Source organism: Etheostoma cragini, chromosome 16 (assembly GCF_013103735.1).
Source record: "Etheostoma cragini isolate CJK2018 chromosome 16, CSU_Ecrag_1.0, whole genome shotgun sequence".
Lineage (NCBI taxonomy): Eukaryota > Metazoa > Chordata > Actinopteri > Perciformes > Percidae > Etheostoma > Etheostoma cragini.
In genome coordinates this window covers 15,562,149-15,581,985 of record NC_048422.1, presented here as the reverse complement: position 1 = coordinate 15,581,985, position 19,837 = coordinate 15,562,149, and the positions used below count along the sequence as shown (strand labels likewise).

The following is a 19,837-nucleotide window of genomic DNA, read 5'->3' as shown; positions in this document are numbered from 1 at the left end:
GTTACAACACAGTGGGGATACCAACAGTGAACAAGATTCCCACTGAGTCACCAAACCTCTTGTGCATAACACCCAGTGGCGGATGTGTTTGTTTGTGTGATGTGTGTGAGTGTGTGTGTGTGTGTGTGTGTGTGTGTGCGTGTGTGTGTGTGTGTGTGTGTGTGTGTGTGTGTGTGTGTGTGTGTGTGTGTGTGTGTGTGTGTGTGTGTGTGTGTGTGTGTGTGTGTGTGTGAGCGTGTGTCAGAGACTGTGAGTGAGACAGAGTGAGAAAGAAAGAATGTGAATGAGTGTCTGACGGTGAATGAGTAGGAGAAAGACTGAATGAGAATGAGTAAGTGAATGAGAGTGAAAGGGGGAAAGAAGGACTTGGTACGTCATTATTTTATCCTCCTTCCTTATCCTTATTTAGTAAATTAATATACAGTAGGCTATACACTAAGTTAATTAGGTACACCTAGCTACAACTATTGCAGTCTAAAGTCACAGCTTTTTTGAGGAGTTAATTTAAATTTATGGTCTTTCTGGATGATGTTGAATTGCGTTCACTCCATTTAAATCAGTACGGAGGAGGATTAGGGCCACTGGTGAAAAAAGGAATGTGAGTTCTGACTTTATTCTCAGAATTCTGACTTTAATCTCAAAATTAAAAAAAGTCAGAATTCTGAGAAAAGGGTAACAAATATATAGTTTAGTTACTCAAAAGACTACATAATTTCTAACAACTAAACTTTAGTTTAAAATTGTTATAAATTATTGTAAAATGTTTGTATCAAACATTATTTAACAGGATAAAGTAGTGCATTTAGTTCAGATAGTTCATAGTTGACATCAAATCACTTCAATTGTTCAGGAACAATTAAAGAAGTTGGTACAAAGTCCTCACTTGTGGAGAGAAGAAGAATATTACTTTCTTGCTAAAGAGGAAAACACTGCCCATCTTAGGCAAGTGTGTTATTAAGCAGCTCAGAGGAGGGACACTGTCATACATGACTTACAGACTCCATTTGTCATATATTGTGTAATTTTGTTTTGGTTTTAAAGGGTTTTAATCCGTCCGTGCCAGCCTGCCACGCATGTGTTTAGTTTAGGAAAAATCTGAATCAGGTGCAAAATACCAATATGACAGAGTTAATCAAATCGGGATGGGACTATGAGGATAGGCTTTTTTACAGAGCAATAAACAACTTAATTCAAATGCCTGTCTAAACACAATTACCAAAATGATAATAAATACAGAGGAAATTAAAATGTGGATGAAAATATATCAAAGTAATAAAACAACCAGAATAGTTTTCAGGAAGGTTGTCTAGCTAATTGTTAAAAACTGGCATTCCGGTTTATTTGAGTTTCACTTATGTATTTTTATGTATATAAGCCATAGCATTTAGCAACGTGTGTGAAAGAAAGCAGCCTCCATTTGGCAATGGGCTCACAAACTAGCAAGCAAAAGGGAATGTATCAAACATCTGGCTTTCCTCTGTTCCCATATCAACGTCACATATAAGCTTAATTCCTTAGTGTTTCCTTTTTGTTTATCACCCAGTTACTTTCCTTGCCCCTAATTCCTGGCAGACGATAAATCATATTATGATTGGTTATTTCAGAGCAATTTTCATATCTTTCTGAGTAGTTTCAAGGGGACCTAATAGTGGAAAACACCAGTTAGGCTGCTTTCTTTAAATAATGCCAAGGAAAAATGCCTTCAAGGAGAATTTGGACAAGCAGCCTGGAGTTTTTGAGCCGAGCTACAGTATGATTCCCTGTATTATACAAAGTAACAGTCCAAAAATTGTTTCAGTGGTTGGAATACTGCTCTTCACACAATCAATATTTGCTTGTGTGATAGAAGTTTGTACCAAGTGGCTAATTTGATTCTCCATTTGCCTGTAGTTATTAGTAGTATGTGATTGACGCTGGCAAACTTGGCCGGGCAGGGAAAGGAGAGGAACAACTAACAATGATAGAATTGTATTTCAGTTGGATTGGTAAGGTGACCAAAATGTCAAATCCATCAAGAAATTTTCTTTTTTAAACTATAGATTTCTAATGCGACACCCAATCATAAGATGATTCAGTAACCATGGCCTTCATTGATGTCCAACATTGCAAATCCTAACTCTATCAAGTAACCAATGACCCGCTTTAGTATTACCCAGGTTAACCTCCTGCTGCAGTAAAACAATGAAGTTATTGGGATATGTCAGTAAAAGTTAGTTATGCAAGTTCTGGCTGAGCCGCTGCATCGGATTGGGGCCAGAAGATGTAGAGATGAGATAGCAGCAATCAACAGCACCAAAACCACTCCATGAGTGAGGTCACTTCCCAGCGGGCTGCTCACTGACTTTCCTGCTGCTATTGAACTTAGGATACAATACCTTTTAACTGATACTGAAGTCATGGATAAAGGACAAAAACAAATCATGGACTTCTTTCTAGCTGGAGGTGGGCTATGTATTTTCATAGCTGAGTAGCACAGTCCTAGCCAGTCCTTTGTGATTATACGTGGACAAAACCCAACTAAAATCACATTTAGTTGTGTTTGGGGAAATATCAGAAATGCTTTTGTCTTCTTTTTTTTCATTGCTGGCTGGAGAAGCATGTCACTGTCTGTATTTGGTTGACAGGAGCTGGCTGAGTGCTGACGGTACATCTTAGGGAACAAGAGACAAACTAAACAAATGTGTTCTGTAGCCTACATGTCATGGGCAGACAGTGTGTTGTTGGTAGTATTAAAGAGTAAAGACCACACCAGCATCTAACTGGATCTAAGTTTGGTGGTAATGTAGGTTTTTGTTTGATGAAATTTTCATTGAAGTCATGTTCAGAATGACTATAACCATGTAAAGTTTCAAGACATTTAACTATACTTTTTTTGAGAATATTAAGGGGGAAAACACTTTTAAAATTGTAACACATGGAAAATGTGTTTATGTCCTAACTCTTATGACATCTTTTCCTTCAATAATCAAACTAAATCGGAAGTAATATTACTTTCTTACTCCAAACTCTATCAAAAAGTTGGCAGCACTGCTGGAAGTACGTTGTCCAGCACCTTTTCATCAATAAAACATAAGTCAGTGTGTTTATTTTTTGTAAAATCGGTAAAATTAATAAAATATTTGGTGATCAATTTTTTGAAGCCCTGGCTCAAACTGGCTGGCTTTCCTCCGGGTTCAACCTGCAATCCCCGGAAAGAGCTGTCGATACAAGTCATGGGACGTGATGTCATCTTTAAGATCTGTAGAAACCGGAGACTCTTCTAGACTCTTTGTGGATCCAGATGCAATCAAGCATATACACCAAATGGTGCAGTATAAAAAACTGTTGTAGGTTAACTTTTTGGTCTTTGTAATTTTGAGGAGAAAAAGTATTTAGAGTCTTGCAACAACTCTCCTTTAGGGGGTCCTTTAGGAGGTACACTTGGGTGTTTCTCATTGATATTAAACCTTTGGGAAAACAATGTGGATGTGACCATTGAAACATTATACAACAGTGCTGTTTGAAAATCTTGCTCCTCTAGCAAGGCCATGCCCTGGTAATTATATTGCCAATGTCTTTACAGACCCAGGTTTAAACAAGGAACAAATATTACACATCAAAGAAGCTGTCTCTTGAAACATATTGTTAGCCAGGAGAAAAACATGGCTATGAACCCAAAACATCCATGAAACATTATCTGTAAGTGGTCGGAAGCAATCACAAGAACTTTGGTTGTACCGTGGAAGATGGTGAGATGTCTCTTTTATGTCCTTTTCTCACAAAGAGGAAATGAAGAGGCTCTCCAGTCAGACACACTGACACAGCCAGTGAGACACGTAGACTGCAATATAAGTCCAGCCAGACACACAAATTGATATGCCAGGAGTACAATGAAAGTCCCTCGCCAGATTCACAGATACAGGCCAGGCCAGAGAAGCAGATGCTGCTGCACAGAAGCTACAATACACTTCCAATCAGTTCCTTTGCCAGTAGCTGGCTTGAAAGAGCCGGACAAAGCAACTCCCTGACTTAAGAGAGTTGCAAACACAGGGATAACTGAACTTTTTGTCATGCTCAGCTTAACCTGGAGGAGAGCCAGCCAGTTTGTGTACAAATATTTGTGGGTAGTACCCACAAATGAAAGTATAAGCATTTTACACAATACAAATCTGAATATCACAGAAAAAATTGATGACGTTTAAAAACTCCATCTTTCTTGGATGTGGTATCTGTATACCAGTAAATAAAGATTTGATTAGAGATGTTCCAAGAGGTGAAATACAGCAGTCTTCAACAGTGTATTTAGTTTTGGTTTCTATTATACTTACCTTGTGTTGGCAGAAATGATCATTTAGAAATGTTTAAGCTTGATAATGGCAACCTCTATAGAAAACTTGGCAGTGAGAAAATTGAGAAGTCCAAGTTAGTTAGGCAAAGATGAAAGGGTCAAATACGATCATATGTAGGAGTTGGGATTCCATTCCTAAACTTTGTGTTTCTCCAGGGTTGGGGAACAAACACTGACTGGTGATCAGTGTGTCCAGGATCAATTCCAACATCATCTCTTTGTCTAAAGGCCTCGTGAAGTTTATTCTGAGGTTCAAGCATGCCACTAACCTTCTTGGTCTTGACCGTGGATTGGCAGCAGTCTCCTCCGTCATAGTTACAGAAGGCTCTGTTGTTGATCGAATCACAGTAGTTGTCTCCCATGAATGGCTATATCAGAGACATTAGATAGACCATGAAATTAGTAAAAAAAACACTGAACGGGAAAAAGAGCCACCTTGCTCTTGCACCTTGTTTAATTTCTTATACTGCACTGAAACTTTTATCTTTTATATAATCTGTTTTAATCTCTTAATCATTTTTAACTGTAATGTTTTTTGTAAAGTACTTTGAATTGCCTTGTTACTGAAATGTGCTTTACAGATAAAGCTGCCTTGCCTTGCCTTGCCTTGCAACCTTTAAAGTGGTTGATTGTGGTTAAAAGGTAAATTGCCAACGATGCTTGTTCTAGATGTACTCTTGATCATTTCAGGGCCTTTTAGTGGTCTCTGGATAATTTTGCTGATGAATCTCATACAGTCAATTTCCCTCATCTTTCAACATGACCTTTTTAAGCCCAGAATTGTAAATCAAACTGAGGACACCATAAACTATTCATTTCACTAAACACTCCAATAAAGTGATTTATTGGAGCCCCACCGTCTCCACTTGTTCTACTAATCAGGTTATCCAATTGGCCTAAACTGAGTGGAAGATCTTAACGGGAAGAGAAATTCTCTCACATGTTATGAATCCACCATTTTAAGACAAAAAGACGACTTATGTTATAAGAGGTAATACATCAGTAATAATATCAGATTGCAGCAAGCTGATAACTGTCAATAAGCCATATAAATTAGTCTGATACCAGATACTCATGTAGCAAAAGCATTTCTAATTGGTTTACAAATGCCTAAGGGTCTTTTGCTACCAACGACCTGTGCACCATGCGCAGAGGGTTGTCCTAAGCAACTGGCATCAGAAAAAAACCTCAATGTGGACAGTAACCTGTACTTTTAACTTTACCCCACATCAACTAGCCTGTCAATCTCAGCCCTACCTGGAAGTATGTTAAGATTTACATATCCGAGAGACAAGTCTTCACTAACAGAACAGGTTGGTCAGAGTGTTTTACTTGTCCAACCTCTGTGAAATCCATTGTCTGTCCAACTCAATTGGCTAAGTACAGTACAATTTCCTCCATCAAACGACGTTTGGAGGCTATCAAGACTAAGATTTAATAGAATTCAAGCTAACTGATCTTTCTTTGGATGTGTTCTTTGTGCAATGGGGGGTGATATGTACAGTTAATGTTTATGTTTTGTGTTTTTGTCATGCAAGTGAAACAAATTGTAATGTTGGCCACTTTGAATGTCTACAATCAAATAAAGATGAGACTATTATCTATTATCAAAAACAAAAATCTAAATAAAGTTGAGCCCTTACCTCACATCCTTTGATACAGTGGAGCAATTCTGGGTGTGGATACCATTTAAGTCCCATTGTACAGACTATACTCTGAAAGGTAAAACAAAAGTTTAAAAACAGAGATACTGGTTATTTTAGGGTTTTAGGTAATTTCTCTTATGTGCAGGATTTGAACAGCTAAAGTCATATTTCTTAGCCGTGCGCACATGCATGCACGCACGCATAAACACACGCACGCATAAACACACGCACGCAGACACAGACACACACACACACACCTAACAGTTAAATGCTGCTACACATGGAAACCTTCATCGTGACTCCTTCTTTGATTTACAAAAAGCTGAGAGAGAGAGCGTGAGAGAGCGAGAAAAAGAAAGAGAGAGAGAAAGTGACATAGAGGTAAAGAGCACCATGTTCTCAAATATATTTGCAGAATGTGTGGAATTCCATCCTGTCCTCCCACTGTGCTCTTCATTGCAATGCAACAGAAAACATTAGTGTTGAGGGGGAAGTTGGCAGGATTGTAGATAGAATGCATGCCTTTAGGTACATGAAAATGCATGTGTTCCCATAGTGTGTGTGTGTGTTTGTTTGTTTGTGTTTGTGTGTGTGTGTGTGTGTGTGTGTTTACAGCACAAGTGTGACCCAAACTTGGATAATAGTTTGCATGATCAAAATCGTCATCAACAGCAAAGGACTGTCTGACCTTAGATGGTCAATTTCTCAGACCCCTGTGTCCCAATATCTCCAAAAGTTGACATGCTTTTCTATTGCTGCAAACTAAGGTATTTTTCATTTCAGTGCTGTCAGCAAATCAATGCAAAAAAACAAAGATAGGGGTTGAAGGTGGAGAAAGAACAACACAGCAAATGAGGACAGCTGCGGGAGTAACAATTCTACTACTGCATAGCAGAATGCAGGGACGTCTGTGTATGCATTTGTTTTCAGGGATGAGTGCTATGGTGGTTAGTTGCTATATGGTGGAAGATAAGGCACATTATTTTGTCTTTTAGATGGAACTTTTTTTGCAACTATTGTACTTTTACTCTCTTTTTCATGTGCTTTGCTATGATGATGTCATCCACTTCTTCTCTTCCCCTCTCTCTTTTTTTCCTCTTTTAGCAAGGCCGTAAATCATGATAATCCATGATCGTGGCCTGGCCTCACCCTTCACTACGTATAGGATCCTCACCCTGTGAAGCCTCCCCGGGGCGCTGATACCACATAAAAATAGATCCCTATCTCAGCGTCACCACAGACGAGGTCATGTCATGCAGAAAATGACTAATTCCACAGCAAGCCGGACAGGGTAATTTTGCTGATAGAGGTGGGGGAGGGTGCTAGGGGGCGCAGAATTGTTAGTTATAGAGAAAAAAGAACGGAAGGTGGAGGTGGGGAAGAAGGAGATATTCTAAGTGGGTCACACTAAGAACCAAACTACAACTAGTTTAAAGGCAATAAATCAACATCAGTTATCAAGGTGGCCAACATGAAAGCTTCCATGGCATGACAATTTTACTTTGTGAGGTTATTTAACAGTTCCCCCAGCCTGCCTGTAGTACCCCGGTGGCTAGAAATGGTGATAGGTATAAACCAAGCCCTGGGTATCCAGATGGGCTGATCTGGGCTGACCAAGTCATGGGACCTTTAACCTCCAACTCAGAAAAGCAGAACTAGAAAGTGCATTTGGGGACTTCAATCTGAATGTAGAAACTGTATGACGAATCCCAACGGAAAGTTGAGTTATGTCTCCTCCAACTTACTACACTGTAACTACAACCGTAAGCCATTGTCATGATTGATTTCTCTTTTCCCCCCTGTTCTTGTTTCTTAATATCATTTCACGACAGCCCTGTGCATTCCTTGTATCTTATATCGCAGCTAAATATGTCTGTTCTGCTTAGCACTTGGTTATTTATTGAAATTCCTGTTGCACCTAGTTTTCTGCTGCTAGAATTAAATGGGCAACACTCTCAAGGTGGCCCATAAAGGATCCCTTAGACTTTGACATAAGTGTAATTGCCAATGTAACATAGTAAAAATGACTATATTTAGCAAATTTCTGTCTGCTCATGACTGGGGATGTTTGAGATCATTTCAAAGATTATTGGAAAAGGTGTATCTTCTATGTTTGTGTGTGTATTTGTACTCTCAAATTTGTCTATTTGGAATCTTTCGGTTGATAGGTAGTGGCTTAGGACAAAACATGGCACATGCTTGAGTGCACACTACCAGCAAAAACTCTTCCTCCTTCAACTTCCTAACAGTGGTGTATGTTTGAAACCCTTACCCCCCCACTCTCACTTTTCTGACTTCTATAATGCTATCCACTAAAATGCCCCCAACAGCATAGCCTAAGGTCTCAAATTACAACTGAGCACAAATCGTATCAATTACACAAATCCATGAAAAACAGATAATTTCACGTCCCCGTGGCCCAAGCCACCCCTCTCTACCGACATCCACCACAAAAAAGCTGCTGACTCAGTGTGACTCTGAAACAAAAACAAAAGTAGTTGTAGGAAAAAAATACAGTGAGAAATGCAATATGTTCCTTAACTCGGCAATGGCTATTCTTTTCTCTTTCTCTTTACAAAACTTGATGCTATTTAGTTAGATCTTTCTCTACAGATAAAAGGACACTAACTGGCAACAACATTTAAAGCAAGATGCACATCACTGACATTAATCAGGTTAAAAGGAGAAATCAGGCGCACATATATTTGGAGGTTAATGCCTCGACGCAGAGGACCAGGGTTTCACTCCGACCTGTGACGATATCCTGAATGTCTTCCCCCTCTCTCTACTCTTTCTCACCTTTCCTGTCCTCTAAAGGAGGAAAAGCCCCCAAAAATAATCTTAAAAAAAGGAGAGTAAAATTAGAACAGTAGATTTAGTCCAGTATGCCTCACTTTACCTACACGCACGCACGCACGCACGCACACACGCACGCACACACACACACACACACACACACACACACACACAACCACACACACACACACAAGCACGCCATAGACCTACATGGCCTCTTGACCCTACCCACAAGCCTTATAAAATCCCAAATTACAGAATGTGTGTGAGGTGTCACTCAGTCGTACTCCGACAGGAAAAAGATGTATAGTTCTGTGTTAATAAACTTCATCCAAAGGACCTCTAACCCCTTTATTTGCTATCTGCCAATTTAAACAAACAGCAATTAATCAGTACAGTCTGTAGCTTTGAGTTATATCTAAATTAAATTAAGTCATTAACCAGTTTATTTTAGAAAATTAAAGTTATCACTGATGACAATTTGATAAGGAATTACTACTTGGTCACAATGGTAGTGGAGTTTTTGTTGTTGTTATTTTTTCACTTATCACTTTTTTTTCTCTAAAAAGGTAGTTGTAATGTCATATTGAGGACATGGATGCAAAAGGACGGCAAAATGTTTTCACAATTCCGATTAAAAATAGGACAAAAATGTTTGAAGGGTTGCCACGCTGGCATTTTGCATTGCGGGTACTAGGGCCAGGATGTAGACACTATACATGAAATTCCTTACAGGAGAGTTGTGGATCGCAGAACTTTGTGAAGTGCGTCTGTCAGAGCTGTGAGGTGGACACAATCACACAAACAAACTTACCTTGACTTTGTGTGGATTCCTCCAGTGTTCTTTAAGTACACTTTCTACAGTCATGTTGCTTGGGAGGATCACCACGTCGCTGTTACCCTCTCTGCACGTCAACTCACACTCCTCACCTGTATGTGTGTGGGTAAACATAGAGAAACTGAAAAACAAAAACCAATAAAAGCATGCACAAACAACATCTAGATTAAACGCACTTCCCACTTTCACTTTCAAATGATTATGATATTATGTGATATTCAAAGTGCCAGGTCACATTAAAGTGATTTAGACATTTTGTGACTGATACAAACAATGAAAAATGGCATCAGCAGTAAGAAAACTGAATTGTTATTATACAAGAGTATATTTGTCTATACAGACCTATGCCGTGTCCTCGCTTGCATGAGTACTGTAGGCTATAATGGAGGTTTTGAGGTAAAGAACATTGGCCTTTGCTGTGTTGGCATAGGTGGAATGACCCTGTCCAGTTTCCATCCTTTCTACAGCGGATCACATTGGACCCTGCACCCTGAAAATAACACATATATTGACAGGCAAACAATTACGCACACACATTGACACGCAAACACTAGTAGGTCAAGGACATTGAGATGGCATCCTGTTGCAAGGGGGGGAATTCAATCCAATTTTTATGAGGCATCCAACCCACAACGCCTTAGAGGCAGAACAGATTAAAAGGTGTATACATTTCAAAAGTCTGTGGCAGCAAGACTATTCTGGAAATCAATAGCAATCTTATTAGCTTGGCTTCAAATTGAGTAGGGCTAGGGGAGACAGGGAGTGAAACAGGCCAGGAGAGACAAGGGTTCAGACAGTGAGGGCAGTGTACAAAGTATCAGATAAACGACAACGAGGATCATGAGTGTATTTGGGAAAACAATTCATCTATCATGGGTATATTATACCTTTGTGGTATTAGATAAGAGTATGCTGACAATAATGGGTTTTAAACAAACAATATTTAAACAAACATGAATAGGACTGCATTGTTAAGGGCTTGGGTCCAAAACATCCAAAAAATAGAAATGCTTCTAATGGATAATACAGAATTTATTTTGATTATATTATTCCCTTCTACTATGTAAGGCCTAAAAGTGATCAACAGTGAGGATGCAAAGACGGGAGAAAAAGAAAAAATGTCTAAGTTTTATAAACATGCTACAAAGAAGACAAACATATAAATAGGCTATAGCAAGAATAGAAAGAAAGGAAAGAGATGGACAGACCTGCTTGCATGGAGGGTGCAGCATCCTCACCGTATGGGCAGAGCCTCCTGGGGCGGCGTTAGCAGTATTACCAGCAGGATCAGAGCAGTTGAGTCTGCAGACACTGTCAAAGCGGAAGCCATCAGTACAGTGATAGGAGCCGTGGAAGATTGGAGGTGGTGGATCACAAGTCACTGGCTCGCACGCCCCCTCTAGCCAGCTGCCATCCTCTGTGCACTGCCGCCTAAATGAACGCCTAAATGTAATGAAGAGATTAGCATTTAGACGTGAGGGCTTTGTTTAACTTTAGAGAGGTTAAAATACTGTATACTGTAGGTTAATATAAATTGTCTGTAAATGGAATCAAATTCCAAAATGTACCTTAAATTGGAAATTAAATTTTTGTGATGAAGACCTAAGGTTGAAAAGGTCGGAAAATTTCCATGCAATTTCCAAAGGACATAAAGCTTGGAAATTTTTGCACAATGTCAATTTAAAAAGTGTACCTTTTAATAGTGAACTTGCTTACATGTAAGTTTTGAATTCATCACTGGAGAAACTATATTTCATAGTTTATTCTTTATATCATTATATTTAAAGATGCCCTGATTGATCGCACACCAATGTGCCGATTTTCTAAATAAAAAATTAAACGCTTAAAACTTGAGCAGATATATAGCCCCTATATTTCCATTATTCCCATAAATTCCTATTGAAATGTTCCACCTTGAATATTCATGGAATTTAGCAACCCTATGAAGACAAAAATAAACTGATTCTGTTTCTTGGTGTACCTCTTAGGTTTGTTTGTGACATGGTAGCCTGGCTTGCACTTGTACTTGCAAAGTGTGCCCACATTGAGGCCTGTCTCGTTGCAGCGCTTAGTCTGCAGCACGGCATTGGGTACAGGAGGAGGGGCTGGGCAGCGAAGCTCACAAAGAGCTTCCGGGAAGGACCAGAGGCCGTCTTCTAGGCAGGTAAGAGTGTTGTTTGTACCTTGGGAAAAAAGGAGAAAGGTGTAGATGAAAAATTTAAAGTTAGTGTAGTTTAGTGTGTTTGAATCAAAAATGACAAATTAAAAAGAAAGGGATGAAAATGTGGACAATGAAGTGAAAGTAAACTGTTATCCATATTTTCTGTTATTCCGATCTGTGTGTTATGATGTTTTATATTGTAAAATCTATGATATTGCTCGTGGCATGATTGCCAGAATTAATCATATATAGAATTAATCATCTATTAACCTTTAAAAATAAAATGTACTTTCATCTGATCTAATGTACCCTAAAGATAACGGCCTGGAGATATGTACAGCTGTGTTCAAAATAATAGCAGTCCAACATCACTAACCTCATAAATCATATTTGGCGGGAAAATTCCTACATGGCAAATAATTTACTAGTAATTTTTGTAGAGTCATAGAAAACCAACAGACCCAACAGTCATGACATGCATGCTGCTCATTCTTTGTAATTGAATCTGTAATTAAAAGGGGCATTTTCAAAATAATGACAGTGTTGTGTTCAATTAGTAAGGTGATCGATTCTGAAACAGGTATCAATTATGGCCCATATTTAAGGAAGGAAGGAAGCAAATGTTGTGTGTGCTGGTTATAGTGCAATTCACACTGAAATACTCAGCAAAATGGGTAGTTCCAGACATTGCTTTGAGGAACAGTGGACTTTGATTAAAAAGTTGATTGGAGAGAGGAAAACATATAAAGAAGTGCAGAAAATCACAGGCTGCTCAGCCAAAATGATTTCAAATGCCTTGAAATGACAGCCAACTACCATTTTAATGGATCGAAGAATAGCCAAAAGGGCAAAGGCTCAACCAATGATCAGCTCCAGGAAAACCAAAGAAGACTTAAAGTTACCTGTGAGTACTGTTACGATCAGAAGATGTGAAGCAAAGCTATCAGCTAGAAGCCCCTGCAAAGTCACATTGCTGAAAGAAAGAAATCTACTGAATAGGTTGAAATTTGCCAAAAGACACATTCACTAGCCAAAGGAGAAATAGCGCAACATTCTGTGGACTGATGAGAGCAAAATTGTTCTTTTTGGGTCTAGGGGTTGCAGACAGTTTGTCCGACGATCCCCATTGCACTGAATTCAAGCCACAGTACACTGTGAAGACAGTAAAGCATGGTGGTGCAAAAACCATATTATGGGGATGTTTTTCATACTGTGGTGTTGGGCTTATTTATCGCATACCAGGGATCATGGATCAGTTTCAATACATCAAAATACTTGAAGAGGTCATGTTGCCTTGTGCTGAAGAGTAAATGCCTTTGAAACAAGACAATGACCCAAAACACACCAGTAACCGAGCATAGTCTTGGTTCCAGATGTACAAGGTTGATGTTATTGAGTGGCCAGCCCAATCCCCGAACCTCAGTCCCATAAAACACTTCTGGGGTGACATCAAAAATGCTGCTTCTGAGGCAAAACCCAGTAATGCAGAGGAATTGTTCAAATGCAGTTAAATCGTCCTGGGCTGGAACACCTTTTCACAGGTGCCAGAAGTTGGTGGACTCCATGCAACACAGATGTGAACCAGTTCTCAGAAATAATGGTCATGCAACTAAATATTAGTGCAGTGATTTAAAGTAAAGCAAACCCTTGAGGCATTTTTCAGTTTACATAGTAAATGTTTGAGTTCGTAAAAAAAATGCAAATACTGCTATATTTTTGAACAGCGTAATATTCCTTTTTCTTCACTTTCTGTATGGGTAGAACACAAACTTGATCAATTTCGGTCATGTTTCGATTTTGAATTGAATGTGCAGTGTTACAGATGCATTGATATCATGGAATTAAAAGCTATTCTAAGGATTTATTCACTTTTTTTAAACACAATGCTATTATACTCAACACAACTGTATCTCTGCATGCATGTGTGCATGCTCCTGTATGCATCTCACCTACGAGCTGGGCAGGTTCTCGACACTGAAAGGTGCTCTTTTTGCCGTAGGTAGTTCCCTCAGGGAAGTTGAAATGGGCAGGATGAACATGGTATTTGTCTGGCAGCCCACAGTCCACAGGCTCACATGACACCTGTTTGTTCCACTTCCCATTTGCACAGGTCATAGTCACTGAAGAGTCCGACTAGATAATAAGACAAAAGATCAAGTGAGTGTCAGATAGAGACAGATAAATGGATTGAAGGCCTATTTTAGAGTAGGCTATCAGGCAGTCAGAAGGCTGACACATTTACAGTGCTTAGTTCGTTGACAGGTTACAGAGAAGAGAATAACGACAAAGAAAAGGCATCCATTAGTCCTATCTAGGTAAGTGTGCTTTGACATAAACATTTATTTGCACATTGATGTGACAGATTGATGTCCCACACACATCCAATAAATGTTATCCTTACAAAAATGACATCAGCAATACAGCACTCACTCCAACAAGTCTCCAAACAGTGTGTAACCTAGCAAAGCTTTATCAGGCTTGGTTTACTCACTGTATGTCAGTAAGTTTTACAGGCTACCCAGCAGCTCAAGTAACTGCTGATAGCATTTGTAAGGTCAAGTTGTGCCATTCAGACAACTGATATCCAACAACTGCACAATCAGCACTAACACAAAACAGATTGACTTTGGTGGAAGTGTGACACATGCAGAGAGAGAATCTTCCACAACTGGAATACCAACTCTGTTTATGTATCCCCTCTTTGAGTTTCTGTGTAATCATGACACCAAAAAAAATGGTTTGATTCCCTGAAAAGTTTGACATATGACTTTTACCAAACAATATTAGATGTAAGTAATGCCATGCAATCATTCAATTTGCTGTTAGGTGACAAACCACCAAAAAGCACAAACATTGTAAAATATAGCACATCAGTTTTTCAGACAAAATAGTACAATGATGGCAGTTTTTGCTAATGTAATGAAATGTGCTGCATGGCTTAGTGATTGACAGTAGTTGACTATGCAGATGCAGGTCAACAGAAAAAAACTCTGCAAGCTTCTCAAAATTGAGGTAGGCTGCCCCCCTTTTTTAAATGTACAAAGTGCATCCTGTGCGACTGGGTCCTTAAATGTTCTTGGAATGTGGGAGGAAACTGGAGAACTCAGAGGAAATCCACACATGGGGAGAACATGAAAAATCTGCAAATAACAGACTCAGGCCAGGAGTCAAACCCAGCAGTGGTAACACCACTACTATGACAAACAAAGACTGGCTCAAGTCTACAGCACGATATAGTAGCTAGTATAATAAATTAACATCTGTTCCATTCACATCACAGAACTATATAGCCCCTGATTAGAAACAGCAGCCATTCAGGTTACTGTTGAAGGAGCTTTGAACTAGCAAGGTCTGACTGAGAGGCTTGCAAAGGCCACATCTTGCATTTTCACCAGAAAAGTTTCCTTAACTTAGGTTTATTTCCTATTAGAAATAGCTCTGATTCTTGTAAATTATTTGGCATGTGGTATATTTGCAGAGATGAAACCAAAATGCAAAGCCACTGCATCATCCAAACCTCAACTGGTTTCATCCTCTTCCATTGCATAGCACCATGTAATGCAACAGGAATGCTTAAATTGATAACAGTGCCAAAAAATATCACAACAAAGCTGTGTAAGCTCAATCATTTAGACGTTTTCCCTTTTAGAAAAAATAAAGGGAAACCTGAGTTTTTAACATAAAAACTCTACCCTTGTTTTGGTTGACCTTAATTATCCACATCTTTTTAAAGATTGGCTAAACTTTAAGGCCAAACAAGCTGGACTCAAGAAGCATTACACATCTATTGCTTTGTAACCTTCTCTCTGTTCCCATGCATTTCTATCTTTCATCTTGATCCCATTATATGATACTGCATAACAGTATCATGTTCCTTCAAAATAAATAAGCTCCTTTCATAATTGGATATCCAACAAAGTAACATATGCATCACATGTGAGTGCCTGCTGAAAAATAACTGGGTGTAGAGTTGAATCAGTCAATCATTATAGGAAGTTGTGAACTAAGTGTGCATGGAAGAAATGTGGAAGGATCTTGTTGGTGTTAATGTACTGACTGTAAATATGTGTGCAATTAGAATGTTAAGTAAGTTTATGAAATGGGTGTATGCACGTGTTAAGTTAAAGGTTTTGCCCACACGGATGCACGCAAACACTCACGGAGAAACACAGTCACATTTACGTACATCTGCCATGAGTTGTTTCTGCATTTAATCAAGCATGTATCCCCAAGTGTGTAAGTGTATAAAGGGCTGTATGTCTGTGTGTAAATGTGTGGGAATTTTCCTCCCTGTAAAAACTTTAAAGTTTCTTTTACAGAAGCAATTTTAACAATTGTCAAGCCAAACAGACAAATGAATTGACAGACTGACAGCCTCTTTCTTAACGTAACGGGCTTGCTTTATCTCGGATGGCACACAAACACATTAACATTGATAAAAAAAGCATAGTAATTTCACACAGTTGTACATAGATAGGTAGAGTTAATATTGCTTAGAAGAGGAATTCAGTATATACTAAGTACATAAAAATCTAGGAGCCTTAATTTTTTTGTAAAATGATAACCAAGTCAGCCTAGACAGAGCGGATTTTAAACCAACTTGTATTTGTACTTGTACACTTGTTCCAGACATCTAAATGGTTACCCAAAAGACATGGATTGCATGGGTGGGCTCTATGGCTTGACCTTTCTTCTCTGCAAAAAGGCAAACTAAAATTTGTATTCATATGCTCGCCTATTCAGGAGGAGCTTCACTACATCACCTGTTACATGCCATATACTGTAACTATCAAATCCTAACTCAGCATCTACAAAGTCAGCAACTTAAGGAGCAACAGGGTTCTTCCATGAGGTAGGACCGGAAAATACAAGTACAAAGTACAAAAATAGTCTGAGTGCCCTTAAAACCACAATGAAAACGAGTTTATGACGCCTTTAGCTTCTGTAATGTGACATATTTTTTGCGTGAAACCAATATTTGGTAGGCAAGAGTGATTGATTGGGACATAGTTTTAAAACTAGGACATTTTTAAATTTTTTAATTTAAAGCCTCTGAAAACTTGGTTTCAAATCAAGTATTCAGTTTCAAGTATTTTCTTGATCATTACATACATGTTGTCAGGACCAAATAAGAAAAAGAAATTGATTATACTAAAACATTAATAGGTATAGGTATTATTAACGTGAACACATTTAGTTGATTTGAGTTATAGTTATAGTTATAAATTCCAATGGCGATATTTGTCCTCTGCATTTGACTCATCCTTACTAGCTGCAGAGTAGCACCTAGGGATCAAATCCATCAATCAAGCCAGTGCCTTCATGAAGGTCAAAGGCAAGACTATTTCTTTTACAGTACCTTACGTGCATCCTTTCGAATGAGAGGAAACTGGAGCACCCACAGAAAAGCCATTCATTAGAACATCAAGAAGTCTACATTCAGGTGGTTATAAAACATTCACATAAAAGTCTTACCTTTACTGAGTTGGCTGACTGCCTACTTGAATAATTATAAACAAAAATAATAAGTTTATGGCCCTTGAATTTATGTTGGAGATAATGGCTCAAATATTACCACGAGTTATTTCTAAATGTGTGTAACATTTTCCTCACTGCTTTGATAAGACCTGGAGAGAGGTCATTAAAAGAAAGTAGATCGGCAATTAATTTGTGAGCAGGAAATGGTGGTGTGATGGGCTTGTTCTATGTTCTATGGTGGACAGCTTTAACGCATATAGAGTCTGTTAAAGGAAAGGCCTATGGGAAATAAAACTATTTTTCAGTGCCAGCACTTAGTGTTCCCTAAACATTTTAAAGAGAGAAAAATAGGAAAAACAGACAGCAATAAAGCACACATAGAAATAAAGCAAGTGAAGGAAACAGATTTGTTGCTGAAGATAGCATTATCTATGAAGGTGGTGTTCCCAGAACCACTTTGACATCAGTGGAACAAGCATGTAATTGGGTAATGAAAGGAGACAAGATTGTGCTTCACTCTGCACTTTTCAACATTATTGCGGTGTCTTTTTAAGCATGGCTGAAAAAAGAAGGGAATAAATAAATTAAGAGTTGTACAGGGGGGAGGGGATACTGAAATTCTGAGTTAACGGTGTTTTTGTATTTTATTTTGCTATATTTTAGTTGTTTTTAAACAGGGTTTTCAACTATCATCTTATGTGATGGGAGAAAGGTAGATGTCAAAAATGATGGTTTGGAGTTATCGGACAAAAACAACTTTAGTTTATAGTAAATGATACCCAGGGTGACTCTCTGTGTTCAAACTCACAAAGGCTTTCGGGAGGAGAATTCTACTGCAACTGGAGGGACACAACTTGTGAACAAAATTCCAGATATCACTCTTTAAAGATAAAAGATTGGACGTAAAACGGATCAACAAGCTTAGAAGGCACTCCTGCTATGGCAAACAGGGTTTAGATTCGGTTATGCTAATTATAAACATGATTCAGTCTGCACATGTAGTTTGTTGCCTCAAATTTTTCTGTGGCACGAACACTGAGCTCATTGATTTACTTGTTCTTACTGATATTACATGGCTTAGCTTAAAATGATTTTGGAGTTGAGGGAGACGATTTTGGCATTTTTTGCAGAGCGTCATTTATTAAAATGTACCGCAAAATGCTAATTTGGAATTAAACCAACAAAACTGGCCAGATGTCTTTTAATGAAATGAATGGATGCAAAAAAGTTATTCATAAATAACAGATCCTCTAAATACCTTTGAACTGTCAGTCATCATTTGTGGCAAACCTTTTGAAGTCCAAAAACTGATATTTGGCACTGCCCTACTTTCTTTTCTATTCTCTCATGTCCCCCCATCACTCCACTTTCCTGCCTCTCCCACTCTGAAAAGCATATTTCATAACTAATGAATTGGCATTGATGACTAGCAACAAAAGTGCACTGTCAATCAAGATATAATGCAATTAGAAGTTTGTGAACCCAGCCCAGTTCTGCAGACTCATTAGTCCACAAGGTTAGTGTGGCCTCCTGGTCCCTGGTGCCAGTGCCCTCTCAGTCAGCCTGATGTGGGTTTACCTGCCAATTTAACTGCAACTGATGAACAACCTTCACAGCCAAATTTGAAGGTATTTCCTTGCACTGAATAAGGTGCTTTGTATTAAAGTGGTATGGACAGTTTTCTTGGTTGGAATAGAATAGAAGGTCTAAGACTGAAATGTTGCATTTTCTAAATAAACAATTGCTTGCGTAATGGTCAGTGTGAGGGATTCTTTCGAAACGCCTTATCTGCTATCTTTGGTCCCGTACTACGCACCTGCCTGACAGAAAGAGGAGTGCAAGAAGTTTTTCTACGTTGGAATACAGTGTAATATGCATTTAATTTGTGTCTGAAATGAGCAGACATTTCCAGAGCGGAACTAACGGCCCATTTGCGAGACAGGGGTTTGTGGATTGAAGAACCTACGTCAGGCATTTGAAAAACACCACACATGCAAGTCCCACTCTGTTTAACTGGGCAATTATCAAAGCTACAGGACCAGCCAAACTGCAGGCCAGGGAAAATGCAATCGTCTCAAAACTATATATCCAAATACGATCCACGGATCCAAAATAATCCAGACAAGCTGCACAGAAACTGAACTTTGATCAGCCCAGATGTTTAAAATGAGCTGCTGGAATCAGCCGCCTCCTTGCTGTTGCAAAAGATCAAAGAAGAAGTCCTTGAAACACCAGGCACCTATTATGTCCTTATGACAGACAAATAGTAGGATGAGTCAAAGCGTGACCTTGTAGCTATTTGTGTGATATATGTTCACACAGGAAAAGTTGTGTTCATAGACACAAGTGACATGAGCGCAAGCAGTATTTTCAGTATTTACAGGTGATAAAATTAAATTACTTGACCCTTATGTGTGTGTAGTATTCAATTTTGGCTTTTCCTCCGTTATGTTAGAAAACAAGGACAATTTGCATGTGATTCTAAAACAAACCTTTCTTCAAACCGTGTAACGTCCACTGTATTTCTTACAGGCAGAATTTGGTCTGTGCTCTATCAAAGGTGTCTGGGCATGTTAGCACATTCTTTGATA

General features: G+C 38.7%; 1 protein-coding gene across 2 annotated transcripts in view; it reads right to left on the bottom strand.

The window, feature by feature from the left end:
* The window catches only part of pappaa (pregnancy-associated plasma protein A, pappalysin 1a), an 82,146-nt gene that overhangs the window by 6,123 nt on the left and 56,186 nt on the right, over window positions 1-19,837 (bottom strand). The window contains exons 15-21 of one of the 2 annotated variants that reach the window (XM_034895618.1): window positions 13,718-13,901; window positions 11,589-11,790; window positions 10,816-11,050; window positions 9,950-10,097; window positions 9,584-9,699; window positions 5,971-6,042; window positions 4,597-4,695 (exon numbers count right to left, since the gene is read on the bottom strand). In XM_034895618.1, coding sequence (XP_034751509.1) covers window positions 4,597-4,695; window positions 5,971-6,042; window positions 9,584-9,699; window positions 9,950-10,097; window positions 10,816-11,050; window positions 11,589-11,790; window positions 13,718-13,901 — 1,056 coding nt within the window. The remainder of the gene's footprint in view (window positions 1-4,596; window positions 4,696-5,970; window positions 6,043-9,583; window positions 9,700-9,949; window positions 10,098-10,815; window positions 11,051-11,588; window positions 11,791-13,717; window positions 13,902-19,837) is intronic. The other variant, XM_034895619.1, reaches the window with a different exon arrangement.